Below are 18413 nucleotides of genomic sequence, written 5' to 3' on the forward strand. Positions count from 1 at the left end.
CTTGGCGACTTTAACGGTAGGGTGTGCAAAGAAAGTATCTTTGGCACAACGGCACCGGGACCCAATACGTATATGGTTATATGCAGTACTAGTTTCCAGCAAAGAAAAATTGATCAAGCCATCTGACTGCCTTCGGATCAAAAAGCCACCAACCAGATCGATCATGTTGTGATAGGCGGAATACACGTCTCCAGTGTTTTAGGCATGCGTACGCTCCGAGGTCCTAACATTGACTTGGACCATTATCTTGTTGCTTCCAAGATACGCCCCCGCCTCTGTGCAGCAAAAAACGCACGTCAACAAACACAAGAAACGTTCGACGTCGAGAAGCTGCAACCACAACAGACAGCCGAAGGGTTTTCCACTTGACTTGAACTTCTGCTCTCTGAGAGCACTTATCAGCAATTCGCTATAAGGAGAGTGTGTGACGGCATTTTAAGCTCCTTACGTATAGCTGCAAATGAAACCATTGGTTTTGGAAAAGGCAAAAGAACACCTGGTACGATAAGAAGTGCCATGTCGCAGCGGAGAGATGGGATAGCTACTGAGAGTTGAAGAGGGAAGGGAGACGCATTTGCAGACAAAAAAGAAAGAGACCGAAATACGAGAGTACGAAGAGCTTGACAAGCTGGCGGACAGGGGTAATGATCGAAAACTCTACCACAAGATGCGGCGACTAACAGCAGATCAACTATCGTGAGATAAGCCTTCTCAACATCGCATGTAAGGATTGGACCTTATCAGTTATTCACCTTGCGCCAAACCTTGGAAAATATCTGTGAAAAAAGATCGACACACACGACGTCTTCGTCGCTTTCAAAACTGCTTTTGACAGCACGAAAAGGAGCTGCTTTAGCCGTGATGTCTGAATTTGGTATCCTCGCAAAACTAAAACTGATGTTGAGCAATACCAAAACCTCCATCATGATTGGGAAGAATCTCTCCGAGCCGTTCGATAATAAGCGTGGTTTCAAACAAAGAGACTTCCTATAGTGTGACTTGAAAGTCGTTGATATCTTCGTCTATCTTTGAACCAGTATTAACACCCAGAACAATGTCAGCCTCGAAATCCAACGCAGAATAACTATTGCCAACAGGTGCTACTCTCACTCATTATTCCCGTCCTGCTATATCGTGCAGAGGCTTGGACGATGACAATATTTGATGAGTCAGCGTTACGAGGTTTCGAGAGAAAGGTTCTGAGGAAGATTTATGGTCTTTTGCGCTTTAACAACTGCGAATATCGCATTCGATGGATCGATGAGCTGTACGAGATATACGACGACATTGGCATAGTTCAGCGAATTAAAATACTAAAAGAATTCGACACATTACCCGTCGGGGAAAGCAGAGGGAGAGGAAGACAACTACTCTATTTCCAGGCATATCGAGGGGTCAATACACTAAATTGGTATATTGTTTTCATATGTCATTATATAATATTACCCAATTCGTATAAATAATTACAGCATTGCGTTAATCTACACATATATAAAAATACTTATACGTAACTTAACTGATTTCTGCCGAATTAAAAGTAGTGAGTCTCTACATTTAACACCTTAGTGCCAACAAAGACAAAACAAAAAACGAAATAATTATTATGAAAATAAAAACTGGAGTACGTATAAATGAACTTGGCAACACTGCCTTAACAGATGATCGCATGACCAAAACACAGACTGTCTGCCGGATTTTCTCTAGCAATTAGCGCCTTCTGAGAGCATGTTAATTCCTAGCCGGATTTTTAGACTTTATCCATGGCGATTCATTGCACCTCGTTCACAATTTCGAAACTACACTTTAATTGAGTTTAATTAAAGCGCGAAAATTTGTCAACTGAGAATTCCTGATGCATACAATTCATATGATTTCTTAAATTAATAACTTTTTGATATAAAATTGTTGAACGATTGTGAAGAGGACATCAGTCTCAGTTCGCATTTGTTCCAGTTCGGTGAATAGACTATTTTGTGTGATCAATTAAAAAATATTTTAAGAAAAATGAATACAATTTTGGTGAGTGATGAGAAATTAGAAAAGGATAATAACATCTAACAAATATCACTAAATGAAGTGAAATAGTGTTTATTCTACAAATAAGAAATTTTGGCGTAAAGGGCCGGAACTGTATACTATCCAGCGAGAAAGTTATTAGGAAACCTTTTGTGATTTTTCATCAAATTTGTCTCTTCCTTCGATTTAGCTACTCGTCTGCATTGCTACCTGCACTCATCTAACACTTGCACGTCCCGATGTCAGTCTCGGTTATCAGTATCAACCCGGTTACAGCAGCTCCGGTGGTGGTTTGTTGCAGACACCACACGCCCCTAGCAGCAATTATTTCAGCCCAGTACCGACCTTCTCTCAAAATGTGGGGATAGGAGGATCTGGCGGTGCCGGTTCAGGTTCTGGCAGCTTTGGTTTCAGTGGAAATAGCGGCGGTTCTTCTTACTCCTCTGGCGGCTATGGCGCCTTGTCGGGCAGTTTTGGTGGAGCAGGCGATTTTGGCGGCTCAACGGGCGTTAATGACTATCAAGGGGGCTATAACTCTGGCAATATACATTATTCTCACCAATCGCCGAACTTCGTTGGCCGTGCGCCGATTGTAACCAAACACTTCTGGCTACACTCCGCACCGGAGGATCATGATGAGCAACAAATTGTGCGTTATATAAATATTGGACAGCCACGCAAAAACTATAACGTCGTGTTCATTAACACGCCCTCATCCAGTGTGAATAAGGCTAAAATCATCGCCAATGTTGCGCCAGTTGAGGATAAGACGGCCATTTATGTTTTGGCTAAGAAGGCGAACGCTTTGGATGTGAGTGCTGAGGTCGCTACACCAGCGCCAGTCGTCAACAAGCCAGAAGTGTTCTTTATTAAGTACAAAACACCGGAAGAGGCGGTGCATGCGCAACACACCATTCAAGGTTAGTGACAATTTGACAACATTTGAGGGATTTGCATGGTTTAAAACTCTTTCCTCTTCACCTTAGCTCAATATGATGCGTTGGGAGGTTCCAGCAACCTCTCCAATGAAGGCTCAATTCCAGTATCTTCCGCCATTGGCAGTTTGGGTGGCTCAATTGGCAGTGGGGATGATCATGTTGAGGACTCGCATATAGTGCATGGTGGACCATCCATTGCCGTGAGTTCCAGTGACTCAAGCAACGGTGCGATTCAGAATTATTTGCCACCAAATCATAAGTAAAACGTGGATTCGTATTGTGAAAGCTCCGCAGATATAAAAGAAAGTTTAAGTTTGCTTGAAGCTCAACGAGGATTTGTTGCGGTTAACTGAAGCGCTATTTTAATTTACATTTTGAACCTTAGACAAAATTAGTCTCATATATTTAATAAGAGTATTACCATTTTTATATTTTTTAATATTTTAGTTAGAACGTTGGACAATAAAAAAGTTATTAAAAAAAAAAACACTTTATAATTAATTGCGAATAGAAAGTATTAGTACTTCTCCTTCCATTTCTACTATAAGCGTTACATAAAATGAATTATAAAAAAAAAAGATATAATAAACCATAATTAGTATTGAAAAACTGTGGGGCTTACAAAATTGTGTTGAAACTGTAAACATAAAACCCTGCTTTCCCATAGAAATATGAAGTCATAAAAAAAACCACCAAAAGAAAGAGAAGGAGACGCAGCGACTCTCTATTTATCATTCGTGTAATCTAGTGCTGGAGAAAACATCAGAAAATGTGACTACATTCACCGACTAAAAAAAATACTCAGGCTCTGAAACTATCATCACGGTAACAGCTGGAGGCAGTGCAGGTATAGGGCAGACTAACGAATGACTAAACGATGATGAATTTCACTTCACTTGGAGCCATCTCGCGAAACGAAAGACCTTCATTTCTCCCAAAGCATGCTGTTGTATGACTTCGTTGCGATTCCATTCACAGACGAAAAGATATCTTTGAGCTGGATCTTTTAATACGATTTTAATCCTAAGGCCTAGCAATCTTCATGAGCCGTTCAATAGTGGAACGTACAACACAATTACCGAATCTTATCGGTATAACGGAGTTGTGTAAACTCTAACCTCTCCGCTTACGGAAGCCGATGAATTCAAAACTTAAATAAACTTAATATGACGACGACAAACACGTCATTGCAAATAGCATCCGGTATCACAATTTGATCTAAGTTCAATGTATTGGGTTCACCAACAAGAACATCGTGATGCTAGAAAGAATTCTGCTTTTTCGTTTTGCAGATAATTTTATGGCATTTCTAATTAGAAGAAAACGCCAGCCAAATGGCCACTACTGCTCCATTTGCATATCTTCACCCGTGTATGCCAATTCTCGCTAACTTGGTGCAGCATTTCGTCTATAGTCTTAAAGTGTTACATGTTGACGTCGAGCTTCTCGAATTTACTGGTTGATTGGCATAAACCTTTAACATACCCTCAAAGAAAATAATCTAGAGGTCTTATGGTCTTGGCGGCCATTTAACCGGGCCATTTCACCTAGGAAAAAAAATAGCCGCCAAGAGCTGTCAAAATCACTTCATCATCCCTAATGGTAGACGCCGCTAATAAACGGACATTTTCTAGCTACCACTATACCATATACAGGCCTAGTAAAAAAATGATATCTATGTACAGGGTGGCGCACGAATCGTGCTACAAAAACAAGTTGGGATATTGCAGCGGTACCATCCCAAAGGAATTCAAGCGCGATTTTGGCAGGACTCCCCCGAGTAGAAGGACCATTATGAGGTAGATAAACATGGTATCTGGAAGTATTGCAAGAAGATCGTGCCATCGAGGACCGTATGTTCGTGTTACTCACAAGTTTTCGGCATAACTAGGAGTTAGCAGTCGGATATTACAACGGATTCATGATGACTTGAATCTGTTTCCGTACAAAGTTCAAATATAAAGCCGGTCTAGATTTGCCTATTCACCTGGAATTGTGCTAAAAAAATTATTGAAATGGCAAATGACAATAATTTGATAAATTGCCTGTTTATGTCTGATGAAAACAATTTTGATCTGAACGAAAGTGTAAACAAGCAAAACTGCCGTAAATGGAGTGAATTAATTTCAGAAATATTCCACTAGACGGAACTTTACCCAGAACCAGGCACTATGTGGTGCGCAGTTTGAACAAGGTGTACGAGTATTGTCGGGTCATATTTCTTTGAAGAAAATGGTGTAATAGTAAACGTCAGTCGGCTTCGTTATTTCAAGAAACTGATTGAGTTTTTTTTACCAAGAACCGCGCCGAAGACGTTTCCCTTTCAATAGGGTCCAGTAATATAGAGCAACTGCACACATAGCCAGACCGGTTATTGCGGAGCTTCAACGAAAATGTATGAATGATGAAGATACCAGAAATCTGACTGAATTGAAGAAGTTTTGGTTTAGCAAGCGGACAAGTTGTACAATAGCAAAATAATACAATACCATAGGCTGGAAACAAAAGTAAGCGCGATGGATGTGTACCACACGAGTTAACACAAACTTCATGGACATTTTGAAGTGGATGGTGATGACTTGACAGTCAAGAAATTTATTTTTGTGTGGTGGCATCGGCAGAAAATCACAAACCGTTCCGCTACGACCCAACTGTTACTTCTGACTTGTACTACAAGCAATTGGACTGAATGAAGGAAAAAACAATTATAAAACGATGCATTTTTGACATCAATCGAATTAATTTAACTATGCTAAATAAAACCTTCAACATATTACAACAATAGTGGATTTATTTTTACTTTACATGTTATTTGAATTTTAGAAGTTCGTAGCCATCAGCAGGTACTACTGCTTATACCCATCTATGAAAGAGGTCTTCATCAGCAATCAATATATAATTGTTTAGGCATTCCACTTCAAAATTAAACACAAAAGAACCTGCAGAGAGCAATGCTAAGCAAAAACCAACGAAACACAAACGCTTGGAATTTGTATTTCACAACTTTAATGAAATGTCAGGAAAGTGTGTTGTTAGATTTCAAGCGTATGTATGTCTAATGAATTTTGAAATCAAAATTGAAATTACAATAATTCGAACATAACTCATATATTTTATTTCGACTTTTAAAGCTAAGTAGTAGCAATATTAAAATAAGAGCCTAAAATCACATGCACATACCAGACAACAATAACAAAACTGAATTTTGACAATTCACAATTCAAGGTCTATGCAGCAACATAAAAATTCCAAAATCAAATTAAATATTTAAACAAAATATTAAAATCGCGAAATAAAGACTTATTAAAAGGCAAACTGGAAAACAAAAACAACTAAACAACAGCAATGATACCGCCGACAATGCTAATCAAAACGAAGAAAAAAATCAAAATATTCCAAATTAAAAAACAACAAGTCGGACCTTTGGTGATTAACGCAAAGCGAGGCGCCAAATTTATTAGCCATTAAGTGTTGGATCAAATTACGCGCTCCAAGATAGGCTCACGCACAAATATCTATGTTTAATCATACGCCACTAATATTCATAAAGATAGGTGAAAATCAATAACACCAAATAGCTGTAATAAAAATATACATAAGACTATAAACTGCTAAATTAATAATTTTCTTAAAATAACTCGAAGAATACATACATAAATGATGAGGCGCTGAAACTAACCACAAACGCACTGAAATGTCGCACAGCGAATAACAAACGATCAGCCAGAATTCGACCACGAAGATCCTATCACAGATATATTCACACTTTAACTCATCTACAACGCGGCTTATATACACATACACACACCCACATAAACAACATTACCATATTCGTACGCCAATGAACTCACTGATCGTTATCTGTTGACATCTGCGACAAGACGACAGAGCAAAAATAAAAATTTAAATATAATAGTTAGTATACGCAATAAAAAATACGAACACGCCGTTAGGTTGAGGAAGGCGCCGATGATATGATAATAATAATAATAATATAATAATGCTAAATATATTTTGCAATGCTAGAATGACGAAATCCTACCGCAAGCAATTCAAAACCAGTCTTCTTTCGGCTGCCGACAAGATCAGCACAGCGGTGGCGATCGTCAAGATCGTCAGGCGATGCAAAATTGGCAATAAAAGCCGAAGAGATCTCTAATATTGTCAGCACCAATAAAAAATTACATAAATTTACGCTGTTTACTGGCTAACGAAGGGGGCCAACCACAACAACGAACGATACTAACGATACTCGTGAAACTGTGCAGAATGGAATCAGCAGTGGTCGGTCATTATGAATTCCTAATTGAACATTATCATTTGTTAAATTTGACAATCGTAAATAAAATGCGACTAATATCTGAATTAAAGTCTTGCTGATACGATCTTTGATTGGCAGTGAGAGCGTCACCGGTCGGCAATGAATTGTGATAGCAATGAAAACAGTGGGATCCTTTAAAGAAAGATAGTTCAAAATAAAATGAATACAAAGAGAAAATGAAGAAGTAAATATTATACCATGAAGTTTTTTTGTGTGTGGGATTAAAAGCGATTAAAAAACGCTGGGAATAATTGATCAATAAAAGCGTTGGGATGGCGGCCTTTGTCTCATAGATCTAATAGGAAGCTTATACTTAGGCTTGTGACGTCAAATTTTCGCGTCTCAGTCTGGAATTCACTTTTCGGTGGACGAAACATGTGGATTCAACCTTGGTCAAAAGCCACAAAAGCACTGGGGAATCCTGGGGTTGTAAGCCAAAGCTTATGAAGAGGATGTACAACATGATCGGTTGACCGATTGTTACATATGGAGGGGTGGTATAGATTACAACTATCGAAACTGCAAGGACTTGCTTGTGTCTTTGCATCGACTACACATCACGCTGGAGCTCACATCGCTCTACCCAGTTATCAGCCAACCAGCTAAACATACAATGCTTAAAATGATAGCAGAAAAATATGGCAGAGGAAAAGTAATCTCGTCTTAGCATATGAAGGCCTTAAGTGATGAAACACCCGTGGCTCTTCACCCGAGGAACAGTGTTACCAAACGAGTAAATTTCGCAAAGAAGTTTAAAGTCACCCTCGGCAGTGGTTGAATGGAATAACTCCACGCTGGACAGCAGCGCTAAAGAATAACAATATACACTGACGGCTCGAAAACGCCGGAGGTCATTGGTACAGCTATCGCAAGACCGCGTTCCGAACTTTCCGTACCTATAGGATGTTTACGGAGCATTTTCCAAGCAGTAGTATTTATTATAAGTCGGTGTGTAGAGATAAACTTCCAAGGATAGCATCGCCGTACTCAGCTAAAATCAAAGGGCACTTACATTGCGACAAAAAAGCCCCCGCAAATTGTAATTAAATTCCCCAGATAAATGATATTAAAAAAAAATGTATTATTGATAGGGCTGTTCTTAACTAATATGCCAAATATGAGCGCGATCTGTCAACCAGTTTGTTTACAGCAGCTGCTTAGGTCGAGACACATCAGTGGTGCGTCGCGATTTTTACAATGGATAAAAATATCGAAGAAAGAATTTGTTGAAAATTTTGTATTTCTAATTAAATTTCGTGTGAGGAATCCTTGCGAATGTTGGCTTACGGTGATTCAAAAGCACAAACCTATGAGTCATACAAAGCCTTCAAAGACGGTCGAGAGATCGTTGAAGATATGCCTAGTTCTGGATAACCTTCGACCACTTCAACTGATGAATTGAGGTTGGTGGATATTTTGCGGATGGGGCGTTCTTACTCGACTCAATGCGATAAAGCCGATTTATCTTTTAAAAAGAGTACCGTAAACAGGTCTCTTTGAACATGCTTGATCGTGCGAATTCCGATTTCACATTCATGATGAACGAGGCGAAACCAAAAAAAACCACGTCAAAGCCGCTCAAAAATCAAGATGATGCTCATTTTCGATATTCGTGGTGCACCATGAATTTGTTCCGGAGGGACAAACGGTCAATAAGGAATTATATTTGGGCGTATCGCTCCGTGAAACCCGTTTTCAGACGATCCAAGAGATAGAACAAAATTCGCTGAAGGAGCTGTAGGCTATCCAAAAAGTGGCTATGAAAGGTGTTTCGAGGACTGAAAGATTGTTTATAACATCTGGTGGGGATTACTTTGAAGACGACAAAATAAATTTTGATGAATAATTAAATACTTTGCGTTTTATTTACAACTGGGTACTTATTTGTCACAATTTACAGCGATTTCAGCTAACCAGATTAAATCGCTCGTAGTGCAGGAGTGCATAGAAAGGCTGAATAGCCTATTACTTCGCAACCAAGTGCACCTCATGTCATGGTATCCACATGGGTATAGCCGGGAACGAACTGGCTGACGAGATTACCCGCTCTGCAGCTGTTTCTATCGTGATAGGACCGCAACCATGCATTGCAGTTGGCCTTCATGAACGAGCTGCTTCGCATGGAGGAGATATTGGACAGGAAAAAGTATTGGCAATAACTGATAGCATGCGGTGCGGTGCAACTCTCAATTTAATTCTTCCTATCTATTTCTTCAAGTTAAAGCAGATGCAGCCTACATTTTTGGGCTACCAATCATATACTGATCTAACATTATTCGAACGATACAAACTTAAAAACAAAATTCTTTGCAATACAGAACACTGGGAGAAGGGCCAAAGAAACGCAATGTGATTAAAGAGCTTATGAAAATCATTTTATTATCTATGAACCACTGTACACTAAAAACACACTATTTCGAAGAGACATTGAAACAACCAGATCTGACGTAATAATAATCTGACGATAATACTTTTCGGAGACAAGACGACAGCTAACAACTGCTAATGTATTAAGCAGTTAACTATTATCTATGGTAATAAGTCTTAACGCTTTTTCATGCGACCGCTCAGTTTACAAATCAATAATCAGATCACAACATAGGTCAAATAATCAATCAAAGAGTGTGTGAGACGCCCTGCCACGCACCCGATCAACATGTAACGCTGACCATAAAAAAATATAAAATAAAATAAAAATGTAAATTAGATGTGAGCACATGGTGACACCGAGTGGAATAACTGCACATGTGTGTGTAGGCAGCTGCTCAGAGGCGGTAACTTCAAACGCCTAAGTGGGTTAATTCTCTAGTCCAATTAGTTGTAAATGATGTGTCAAATTGTTGATCGTAAAAATTCAACACATTCACACTCGACTTTAAAAAAATATATTTACACAAATATAGCTACAAATGAGATTAGTAATATGGGAAGCATATCCTTTGAACAATAGCCCGCGCAATAACAGCCGGTATAGACGCTCTAGAAATACATTCTTTGTTGAACTGCGATGCCGCACTAATCAAACGGCCATAAATATATACAGACCTTATATATGTGGTATGTTTGTATGTGTATATGTATCTGTACTTGATATAGTAGTATAGTAGTAGCTCGCATAATTATGCAAATATTTCTAAGACATTTCAAATTCAATGGGCAACAAACAAGCTTGGCGACCCAGTTCTGCACTTCACGATCATAAAATTACTTAATTTAAGATGGCGTTGACCACCCATTAGCAGTCGCCGATACTACTTAAAATGTTTGCTCATGCATATGTATACAAGCATATACACTTGAGTGCTTAAGAGTAGTAAAGAAGTACTCGTTGATATGTTAATATGGATTATTAGCAGTTGGTCAACAAAATGTTTCAGATAATTTTAAAATAGAAATATAATACTTGTACGAGGTATTTGCATTTTATCTACATACAAGTGTGTATGTGTATTCAGTATATAAGCAATAATTGCCGATCATATAATGACCATCATTTATGATAAAAATGCACTGAACTGTGAACAGCTAGTGAGCCAAACCCAAATTTCTATTCTTAGGTGTTTTAAACTTCTTTGAAAGTTTTATGAAGCTTAACTTTATAAAGCTGTTTTTGGTAGTAGAAATAGAAAAATGCCCTTTTACTAAAATTAGATTAATTTTTCTTCCAACACATTATTTTCAAATTGAATTCTAATGCAACTCTATTCTTATCTTTGGACTTGAGACAGACTATCTACCTCGAAACGTTACAATCGACCAAAACACGTGAGGGATGAATTGATACCGAGATTTGAAGAGGGAAGCAAGACTCAATTGCAGACAAAAAAAAAATTAGAGACCGAAATGCGGGAGTACGAAGAGCTTGACAAACTGACCAACAGGGTAATGCTCGAAAATTCTACGAAAAGACGCGGCGACAAACGGAAAGTTTCATGACCGGATCATACTCTTGTAGAACCCCCAGAAATGATCTAGTGGATCATGGCCAGAGCATACTAAAATTATGGAGGTAACACTTCTCCAGCCTGCTGAATGCAGTGAAGGAGATGATGAACCCGATAACACAATCGAAGACGATGAAGGGGGCGTTCCCGACCATGAAAAAGTGAGCAATTACCCGCCTGAAGAACAGCAAAGCGGCGAGGGCCGCTATGAAAGATTAAAGCCGTCAACAAACTGATTGGACCTTATCAGTGTGGCTTTAGACCTGGAAAAGCAACAACTGACTAGATATTCACCATGCGCCAAATCTTGGAAAAGACCCGTGAAAAGAGGATCGACACACACTACCTCTACGTTGATTTTAAAGCTGCTTTTGGTATCCCCGCAAAACTAATACAGCTGGGTAAACTGACGTTGAGCAATAACAAAAGCTCCGTTAAAATCGCGAAGAACCTCTCCTAACCGTTCGATACCAAACGATGTTTCAGACAAGGCAACTCCTAAACGCGCTTAAAGTTTCACACTAGCGCTTTGAAGTGCCGAGCTCTCTTTGTTATTTGTCGAATAACTCAAAAACTAATTGTAGGATCAACGTGAAATTTTCAGAGAATATTTTTAGGATATTACACTTAACGAAAATGCAACAAAAAAATAAATTTTTTGAAAGTTCTGACTACCCCTAACCACTTAAAAGACTAATTTAACTGTAAGGTGGCACTGTTTCGAAGCGATTCACGGTTATAAATATACTGATTTGAGGTTGTAATAATGTTGGGAATGGACTTACAAACGGATGGTAATCGACGGTAAATTTTAGTCACAATGCTTTCCAACTTACCTAGAAAGAAAAAGAAAACGATACAAAATAAGAAAATAATACAAAAAAGAAAATATTACCTAAAATTTTTTCTAAAATATAGAAGTTCAGATTTTAGCAATACTTTCTGGACAGAACTTAAAAATTATGTAAATGTCGTTTATTATAAATTTCTAAATATCTGTCAAGTGCATAATATTATTTATTTAGAATTCATAGTTCCAAATAAACGCTATGAAACACCCGTTATATTAACAATTTAACTGCTTACATATTCATAACCGAATGCCAACGCATGAAGGCCAATTCATAGGTATTCCCCAAATTAAGAAATTAAGAATAACACAATTTTTTATGCAAAATACCCAGACTCTGAATAAATTACCCAGATAAAAACGGTGTTTTTGGTGTATTTTATTACATCAAAACAAAAACTTAAATTGGCAAATTTGAAGATTTGTATACTTTGAGATAAGAAATAAAACAAGAAGATTACAACAACATTAACATCCGAAATATAATTTAATAATACAGATCTCAGTTAGGCGTTTAAGTTTTATTTTTCTCCATTAGCTAGACTAATTTGTATAATGGCTAAATTATGCTAAACTAAGTCATACAACACAAAAGAAAAGAAAAACAAAGGCAAAAGCAAATAACTCATCAAAGTAAAACCGTAAAACAAAGCGAAAAATCTTACAAGATTGATAAGCACACAAGAGAGAAAGAGAGAGGGAGCACAGATATTTGAGGCGAATCGGCACACGAAAAGAACTCGTACACTCGGCTCTTCGACCAAGCGCAAACGATTACGTCCGCCGCACTTTTAGCGCTAACATTTGTCATTCGGAAGTTAGTTGTATGAAAAGAAGAAGAGATCTGAAGTAATTTTTATGCAAAATTATGCTATGAGACTACAATTAAAAGCACACCGCGATGATGTGTTAATAAACTTGAATAAATCATTATCAATGAAGTCTAAATTTACGTATATGTATTACCAACTATTGGGTGACAAACACTTTTATGGCTTCCGATCTGATTTTATAGGTAAAACACAATGCTTCCGTCGTTCTCCAATTCTGCCTACGATTGTTGTCTGCTTGATTCAAATATGAAAAAAATTAGCAAGGTTTACGAACCAAGTTCAAGGTCAGTCACATTCCAGTGCTTAAAATAACTAAAGAATCTTAGTTGCGATATTCTCGGAAAGGTTATTGTCTTTCATATTTTCGATTGTTTTTTATTATTGGGTTTCGATCACATCAAGGTGAGAAGTTTTAGGTATATATTTTAAGATTTTTGCAGAAACGTTGTTTTGCTTCTAATTATACTTCATAATGCTTATAAAATATGATGTTATGAAAAATATATTACATATATGTATTTTGATACCAAATTTATGAAAATCCGTAATTAGCTTTTATAATTTAAGGGAATTTCGAGGTAGACATGTAACGCCAGAAATCAAACACCAAAGTAGTAATTGAATCGAATCCTTGGATACCAAAAAATATCTGCAATCACCATAAACTAACTGTGGTTACTGGCGATAAAAAGTGGATAACTTATTATAATGTCAATCGAAAAAGGTCGTAGTCAAATTGCGATGAGCCAGCGAAAATGGTTTGTTCTGCTATTTTCACTGTTTTATTCATATCGACAGAGTGGCTCATGTGTTCTTCTTCTGTTTTACTGGCGTAGACAACTGCTTATGCGGTTATAGCTGAGTTAAACAACAGCGCCCTAGTCGTTTTTTCCTTTTCGCAATTTGGCGCCAATTAGAGATACCAAGCTCAGTCAAGTCCTTCTCCGTATGATCTCTCCAACGGAATGGCGGTCTTCCTCTTTCTCTACGTGCTCCGGCGGGTACTGCGTCAAATACTTTCAGAGCTGGAGTGTTTTCATCCACACAGAAAACATGACCTAGCCAACGTAGCCACTGTCTCTTAATTCGCTGAACTATGCCAATGTCGTCAAATATCTCGTACAACTCATCGTTCCATCGAAAGCGAGATTCGCCGTTGCCAATGCGCAAAAGACCATAAATCTTCCGCAGGACCTTTCTCTCGAGAACTCGTAACGTCGATGAGATGTTATTATATGCGATGTTCCGAAGGCTTATCCCTCGGTAGTTGGTGCAGATTGTGGGGTCTCCATTTTTGTGGATTGAACAAAGCACACTTAAATACCAATCGTCGGGCATGCTTTCGTCCGACCATATTCTATAAAGAAGCTGATGCGTGCTCCTTATCAGTGCAATGTCTTCGCTCTTACTTAAATCTGGTTTAATGTTTTTCGAAAATAACTTCAAAGATCTTTCCTATATATCTGAGCAAGAAAGGCTAATGTTTTCTACAGCTTTCATGATATTGTAGTGATTGGTTTTCTTTTACATGTGTTTTCTCAACGTTCGTCGCAAGTAAACTGGAGATAACGCAGTGGACGCCAAAAAAAAGGTTCTAACCAACGAAAACATCAAAAAAGTTCACAAAATAATTTTGGATGACGATAAAGTGAAGTTTGTATAGGTAACAGGCACTCCAAAGATATCAACGGCACAGCTACATCATATCATTCATGAATGTTTGGGCATGAGAAAATTCTGTGCAAAGTGGGTGCTGCGCGAGCTCATTTTTAACCACAAATCGATTTGATGATTCAGAGCAGTTTTTCGAGATGTTCAAGCGTAATAAACCCGAGTTTTTGCGTCGATATGTGACAATGGATGAAATAAGGCTCCATCATTTCATTCCGAAGCCTAATCAATAGTCATCCGGGTGCATTACACATGATGAAACCTCTCCAAAGCGTGGGAAAACTAAACACTCTGCTGGCAAAGTTAAAGCGTCTATATTTTGGGATGCCCGTAGAATAAGCTTAATTAACTACCTTGAAGAAGGAAGACCAATCAACAGCAACTACTACATAGAGTTATTGGACCTTTTGAAGGACGAAATCGCCCATATTTGAAGAAAAAAAGTGCTGTTTCACCAAGACAACCATATTTCCCAATACCGGGATCCTTACAGTAAATCGAGTCTATATAGCTATAATATTTATGTATATATATATTTTTTCAAGTAAGTTTGTAACACCTGGAAGTACCGTGTCACAAGTCAGTGAAAACGATAACCAAAATCCATGAATTGGACTTCAAACTGCTTCCGCATCCCCGCACCTCACGTCTTATCCCGATCTGGCACCCAGCGAATATTCAGATCTCAGAAGAATGCTGCTGGGAAATAATTTTCGTCGAATAAAGAGGTGATCGCCGAAACTAAGCGCTATTTTGAAGCAAACGATAAATCGTACTATAAAAATAGTATCGAAAAGTTTGAAGGTAGCTAACACCCTTGTGGAGTGTTGAAAAAAAAAGAAATTTTACCAAAAACTTTTCAATAGAGAAAAAATAATTTAGACCATTATATAAAGTGTATGAGGGCTAGGGAGGGATATGGATTCACATCGTCCGATTTTTTAATAGCAAGCTAAGATAAATAGATAACCACCGCGACCTAAAGTCTATTGTGCCCTTGTAACAAGCTAAGTCTTCAACATTTTATAATGACAGATAAAAGGATTCTAAGTTTTGATGAATGAACGACAGAACATGTTCTTGTTTTACAAGTATCAAAGCATACGAAAAACTAGATAGCACGGATAGATACATAGATTTAAATGCAACATGTCTTCAAAATGTGTTCGCCTACATGAAAAACAAATTTCAAACAATCAAACATACATACATATGTATGTATTAAACCGTAAATGCATCCATCTGTGGGTGTGCAAGATAACAAAAAAAAAATATTTAAAAAAATAAATGTGACAACTGAAATGCCATTAATTGCCAACCCGTTTAGTACATCACCAACTAATTAATTATCCAGCTGCATTTAGACGCACAATGGACCGAAGAGTCAAGTCATTTATTGTAAAGTAAAATGATGGATCCAAACAAACTTATGAACATGTGTAAACTGAGAGTGTGAATTTGGACAGAAACCAGAACCAGCAAAAACAACAAAAACACCTAACAACTTGCACAACAACAAATTACAAAATTAAAAAGCCTCAACCCTTATTAATACAATAACAACAAATGGTGATGTTTAAAACGTTTTGTGCAGCACAGCAAGTTGGAATTCATACGATTTGGCTCACTCGCTTGGATATACTCAATTTTCGTATATGGCAACAAAGAGTAAAGTGTCACACTTTTAATATAAGACCATATGGCAGCAGAAACAATGGTGCTGACAATAGCATTAGGCCTAAGAAAAACGAAAAAAATACAACAAAAACACACCACAAAGTAAATAGGCTTCAATGGACAAATACAGAGACACAAAGTAGCAAATCTGCATATTTTAAATCGGTGCTGTAGAAGCGCAGAAGATATGCTCAATTTATGCAGCAGCCAATGTAAAGGCGAATGAAACGGCGACCCCCACTTTGTATATAAACTATGTAGATCAATAGGCCTATATCCAGTAAACCATCTCAATTCGATACTAAAGCATCAACGCGGTGTGACGCGCCAAATCGAACGAACAAATAAAAAATATCGAAACAATTCGAATATTGAAAAAATACGAACGCGAACGGTGATATCCAAGTGTTTTGTGAAATATTGAAAATTTTTTATATAAAAAAAATAACTGAAATAATTGCAAAAATGCGTCTCCTGATCGTAGCATTCGCACTCTTCGCCGTTAGCGCCACAGCCGCGCCACAATATGGATACGAACCAGCAGGCAGTACCAGTGGATTAGCCGCACGCAGCAGCAATGGAGTCCTCGGCGGCAGCGGTGGTGTTGCGCCCGGTATTGGTGGTGGTGCCATTGGCAATGGCAACTCGCTAAGCCATGGTGGCGGACGTGGTGGTGACAAATACCTACCACCCGAGTCCGAACAACAGGCGCCACTCATCAACAAACAATTCTACACCATCTCGGCACCGGAAGATAATGCCACCAAATCGAAGCACTTGGTTTTGGGCAAACCACAAAAGAATTTCCGTGTGATCTTCATTAAGGCACCCACACCCGATAATGTTAAGTACTCCGCCGAATTCGCGCCACAAGAAGAGAAAACCGTTATCTATGTGTTGCACAAGAAGGGTGAGGATATCGATGCCGCCAACATTGGTACACCAGCACCAACTGTGCCCAGCAAACCAGAAGTCTTCTTCATCAAATACAAGACACCCGAGGAGGCACAACAAGCACAGAAGGAAATTCAGGGTAAGTGTTGAGGGATTTAAAAGAGCGCAAGTCAAAAATTTTGTCAGACAAAGACTAAAAGAATTTGTTCAATCTAATACCATATATAGCAATATAAGCCACAAAAATCTGCTTATTGTTAACCAAACTTCTATTGCTCTCTCTCTTCCAGACCAATACGATCAATTGGGCGGCAACAACCAATTCGGTGAAGACACCGCCCCCATCACCTCCGTGGTTGGCGCTTTGGACAGCCTTAACCCTGACGGCAGCTATAACTATCGCCAAGTGAACGGCGGCAGCGGCAATTTGGCGGAGCCACAACAGCCCAGCTCTCAATATTTGCCATCTTTTTTGAAGGTTTAATTGGAATTTGATATGAAAATTTACGACCTACTTGGAATTTAGTATTTAGTTAGCAATGTTGATTAATAGTTAAGCGGAATCTGTGACAAGCGTATTCGTTATATGCGCACATTCTTTGTTATATCTGTTGTTATTTTTATTTGTTAAATGTTGTTTTCTTGTTTTAAATAAATTGAAATCGAAATTCATACGAATTGTGTTAGTAACTAAATACGTGTTGGGCTTGGGAAAATCCCAGAAATATTTGCATATCTCTTTTTCAGATTTCCTAATTAGCTTTGTATTCCCTTTTATGTATGCGATTCTGCCAATTCAGAACCGTATACAGTTACCATCTTTGTTGAATTCCTTCGGCTGAAGACCAACAAAATTTGATATTTCTATTGATTATTTATAGCCTGGTTTCGAATTCAGCGCTGCTGTTGGAAATACCCAATACTAAAGTGATACTAGAGGTCAATATCAATACCATGAGTGTTACTTTAATATGTAAAACAGACATCACTTAAAAAAATTCTCGTGATTTTTGAAAAAAAATATATATGAATAAAAAATTATAAAAAATAAAAATAATAATAAAAAATATTGAAAAGAAATATAAGAATTACAGCAAAAAAAAATAATAATAAGGAAACAAAAAAGCATAATATAAATAAAAAAATATTAAATAATAAAAAATTATAAAAAATTATAAAAAACTATAAAAAATATTTTTAAAAAAATATGATAATGAAAAGCTATACAATTATTTTGAAAAATTATAATAATAAAATATTATATAAAAT

The 18413-nt window shown here is 37.7% G+C and overlaps 2 protein-coding genes across 2 annotated transcripts; both read left to right on the forward strand.

Moving 5' to 3' along the window:
• The first annotated feature begins 393 nt into the window (after positions 1–393).
• Positions 394–3625, forward strand: LOC109579623 (uncharacterized). The gene is made up of 3 exons (XM_019990735.3): positions 394–2019; positions 2207–2936; positions 3003–3625. The coding sequence occupies exons 1-3, from the start codon at positions 2005–2007 to the stop codon at positions 3215–3217; spliced, it is 960 nt and encodes a 319-aa protein (XP_019846294.2). The 5' UTR covers positions 394–2004; the 3' UTR covers positions 3218–3625.
• Positions 3626–16515: 12890 nt separating this feature from the next.
• On the forward strand, positions 16516–17811 carry LOC105227471 (uncharacterized). The gene is made up of 2 exons (XM_011206821.4): positions 16516–17283; positions 17435–17811. Exons 1-2 carry the CDS (start codon positions 16716–16718, stop codon positions 17626–17628), a joined length of 762 nt encoding a protein of 253 aa, XP_011205123.2. The 5' UTR covers positions 16516–16715; the 3' UTR covers positions 17629–17811.
• Positions 17812–18413: the final 602 nt, after the last annotated feature.

Source organism: Bactrocera dorsalis, unplaced genomic scaffold, assembly GCF_023373825.1.
Source record: "Bactrocera dorsalis isolate Fly_Bdor unplaced genomic scaffold, ASM2337382v1 BdCtg390, whole genome shotgun sequence".
NCBI classification, from domain to species: Eukaryota; Metazoa; Arthropoda; class Insecta; order Diptera; family Tephritidae; genus Bactrocera; species Bactrocera dorsalis.

What these genes read in the sequence shown, in the direction of transcription:
- LOC109579623 (XM_019990735.3), top strand. An exon ending in TGCGCAACACACCATTCAAG is followed by an intron (nt 2,937 to 3,002) that starts GTTAGTGACAAT and finishes TCTTCACCTTAG; the next exon opens with CTCAATATGATGCGTTGGGA.
- LOC105227471 (XM_011206821.4), top strand. Translation starts at nt 16,716, where the DNA reads ATGCGTCTCCTGATCGTAGCATTCGCACTCTTCGCCGTTAGCGCCACA. An exon ending in AGCACAGAAGGAAATTCAGG is followed by an intron (nt 17,284 to 17,434) that starts GTAAGTGTTGAG and finishes TCTCTCTTCCAG; the next exon opens with ACCAATACGATCAATTGGGC.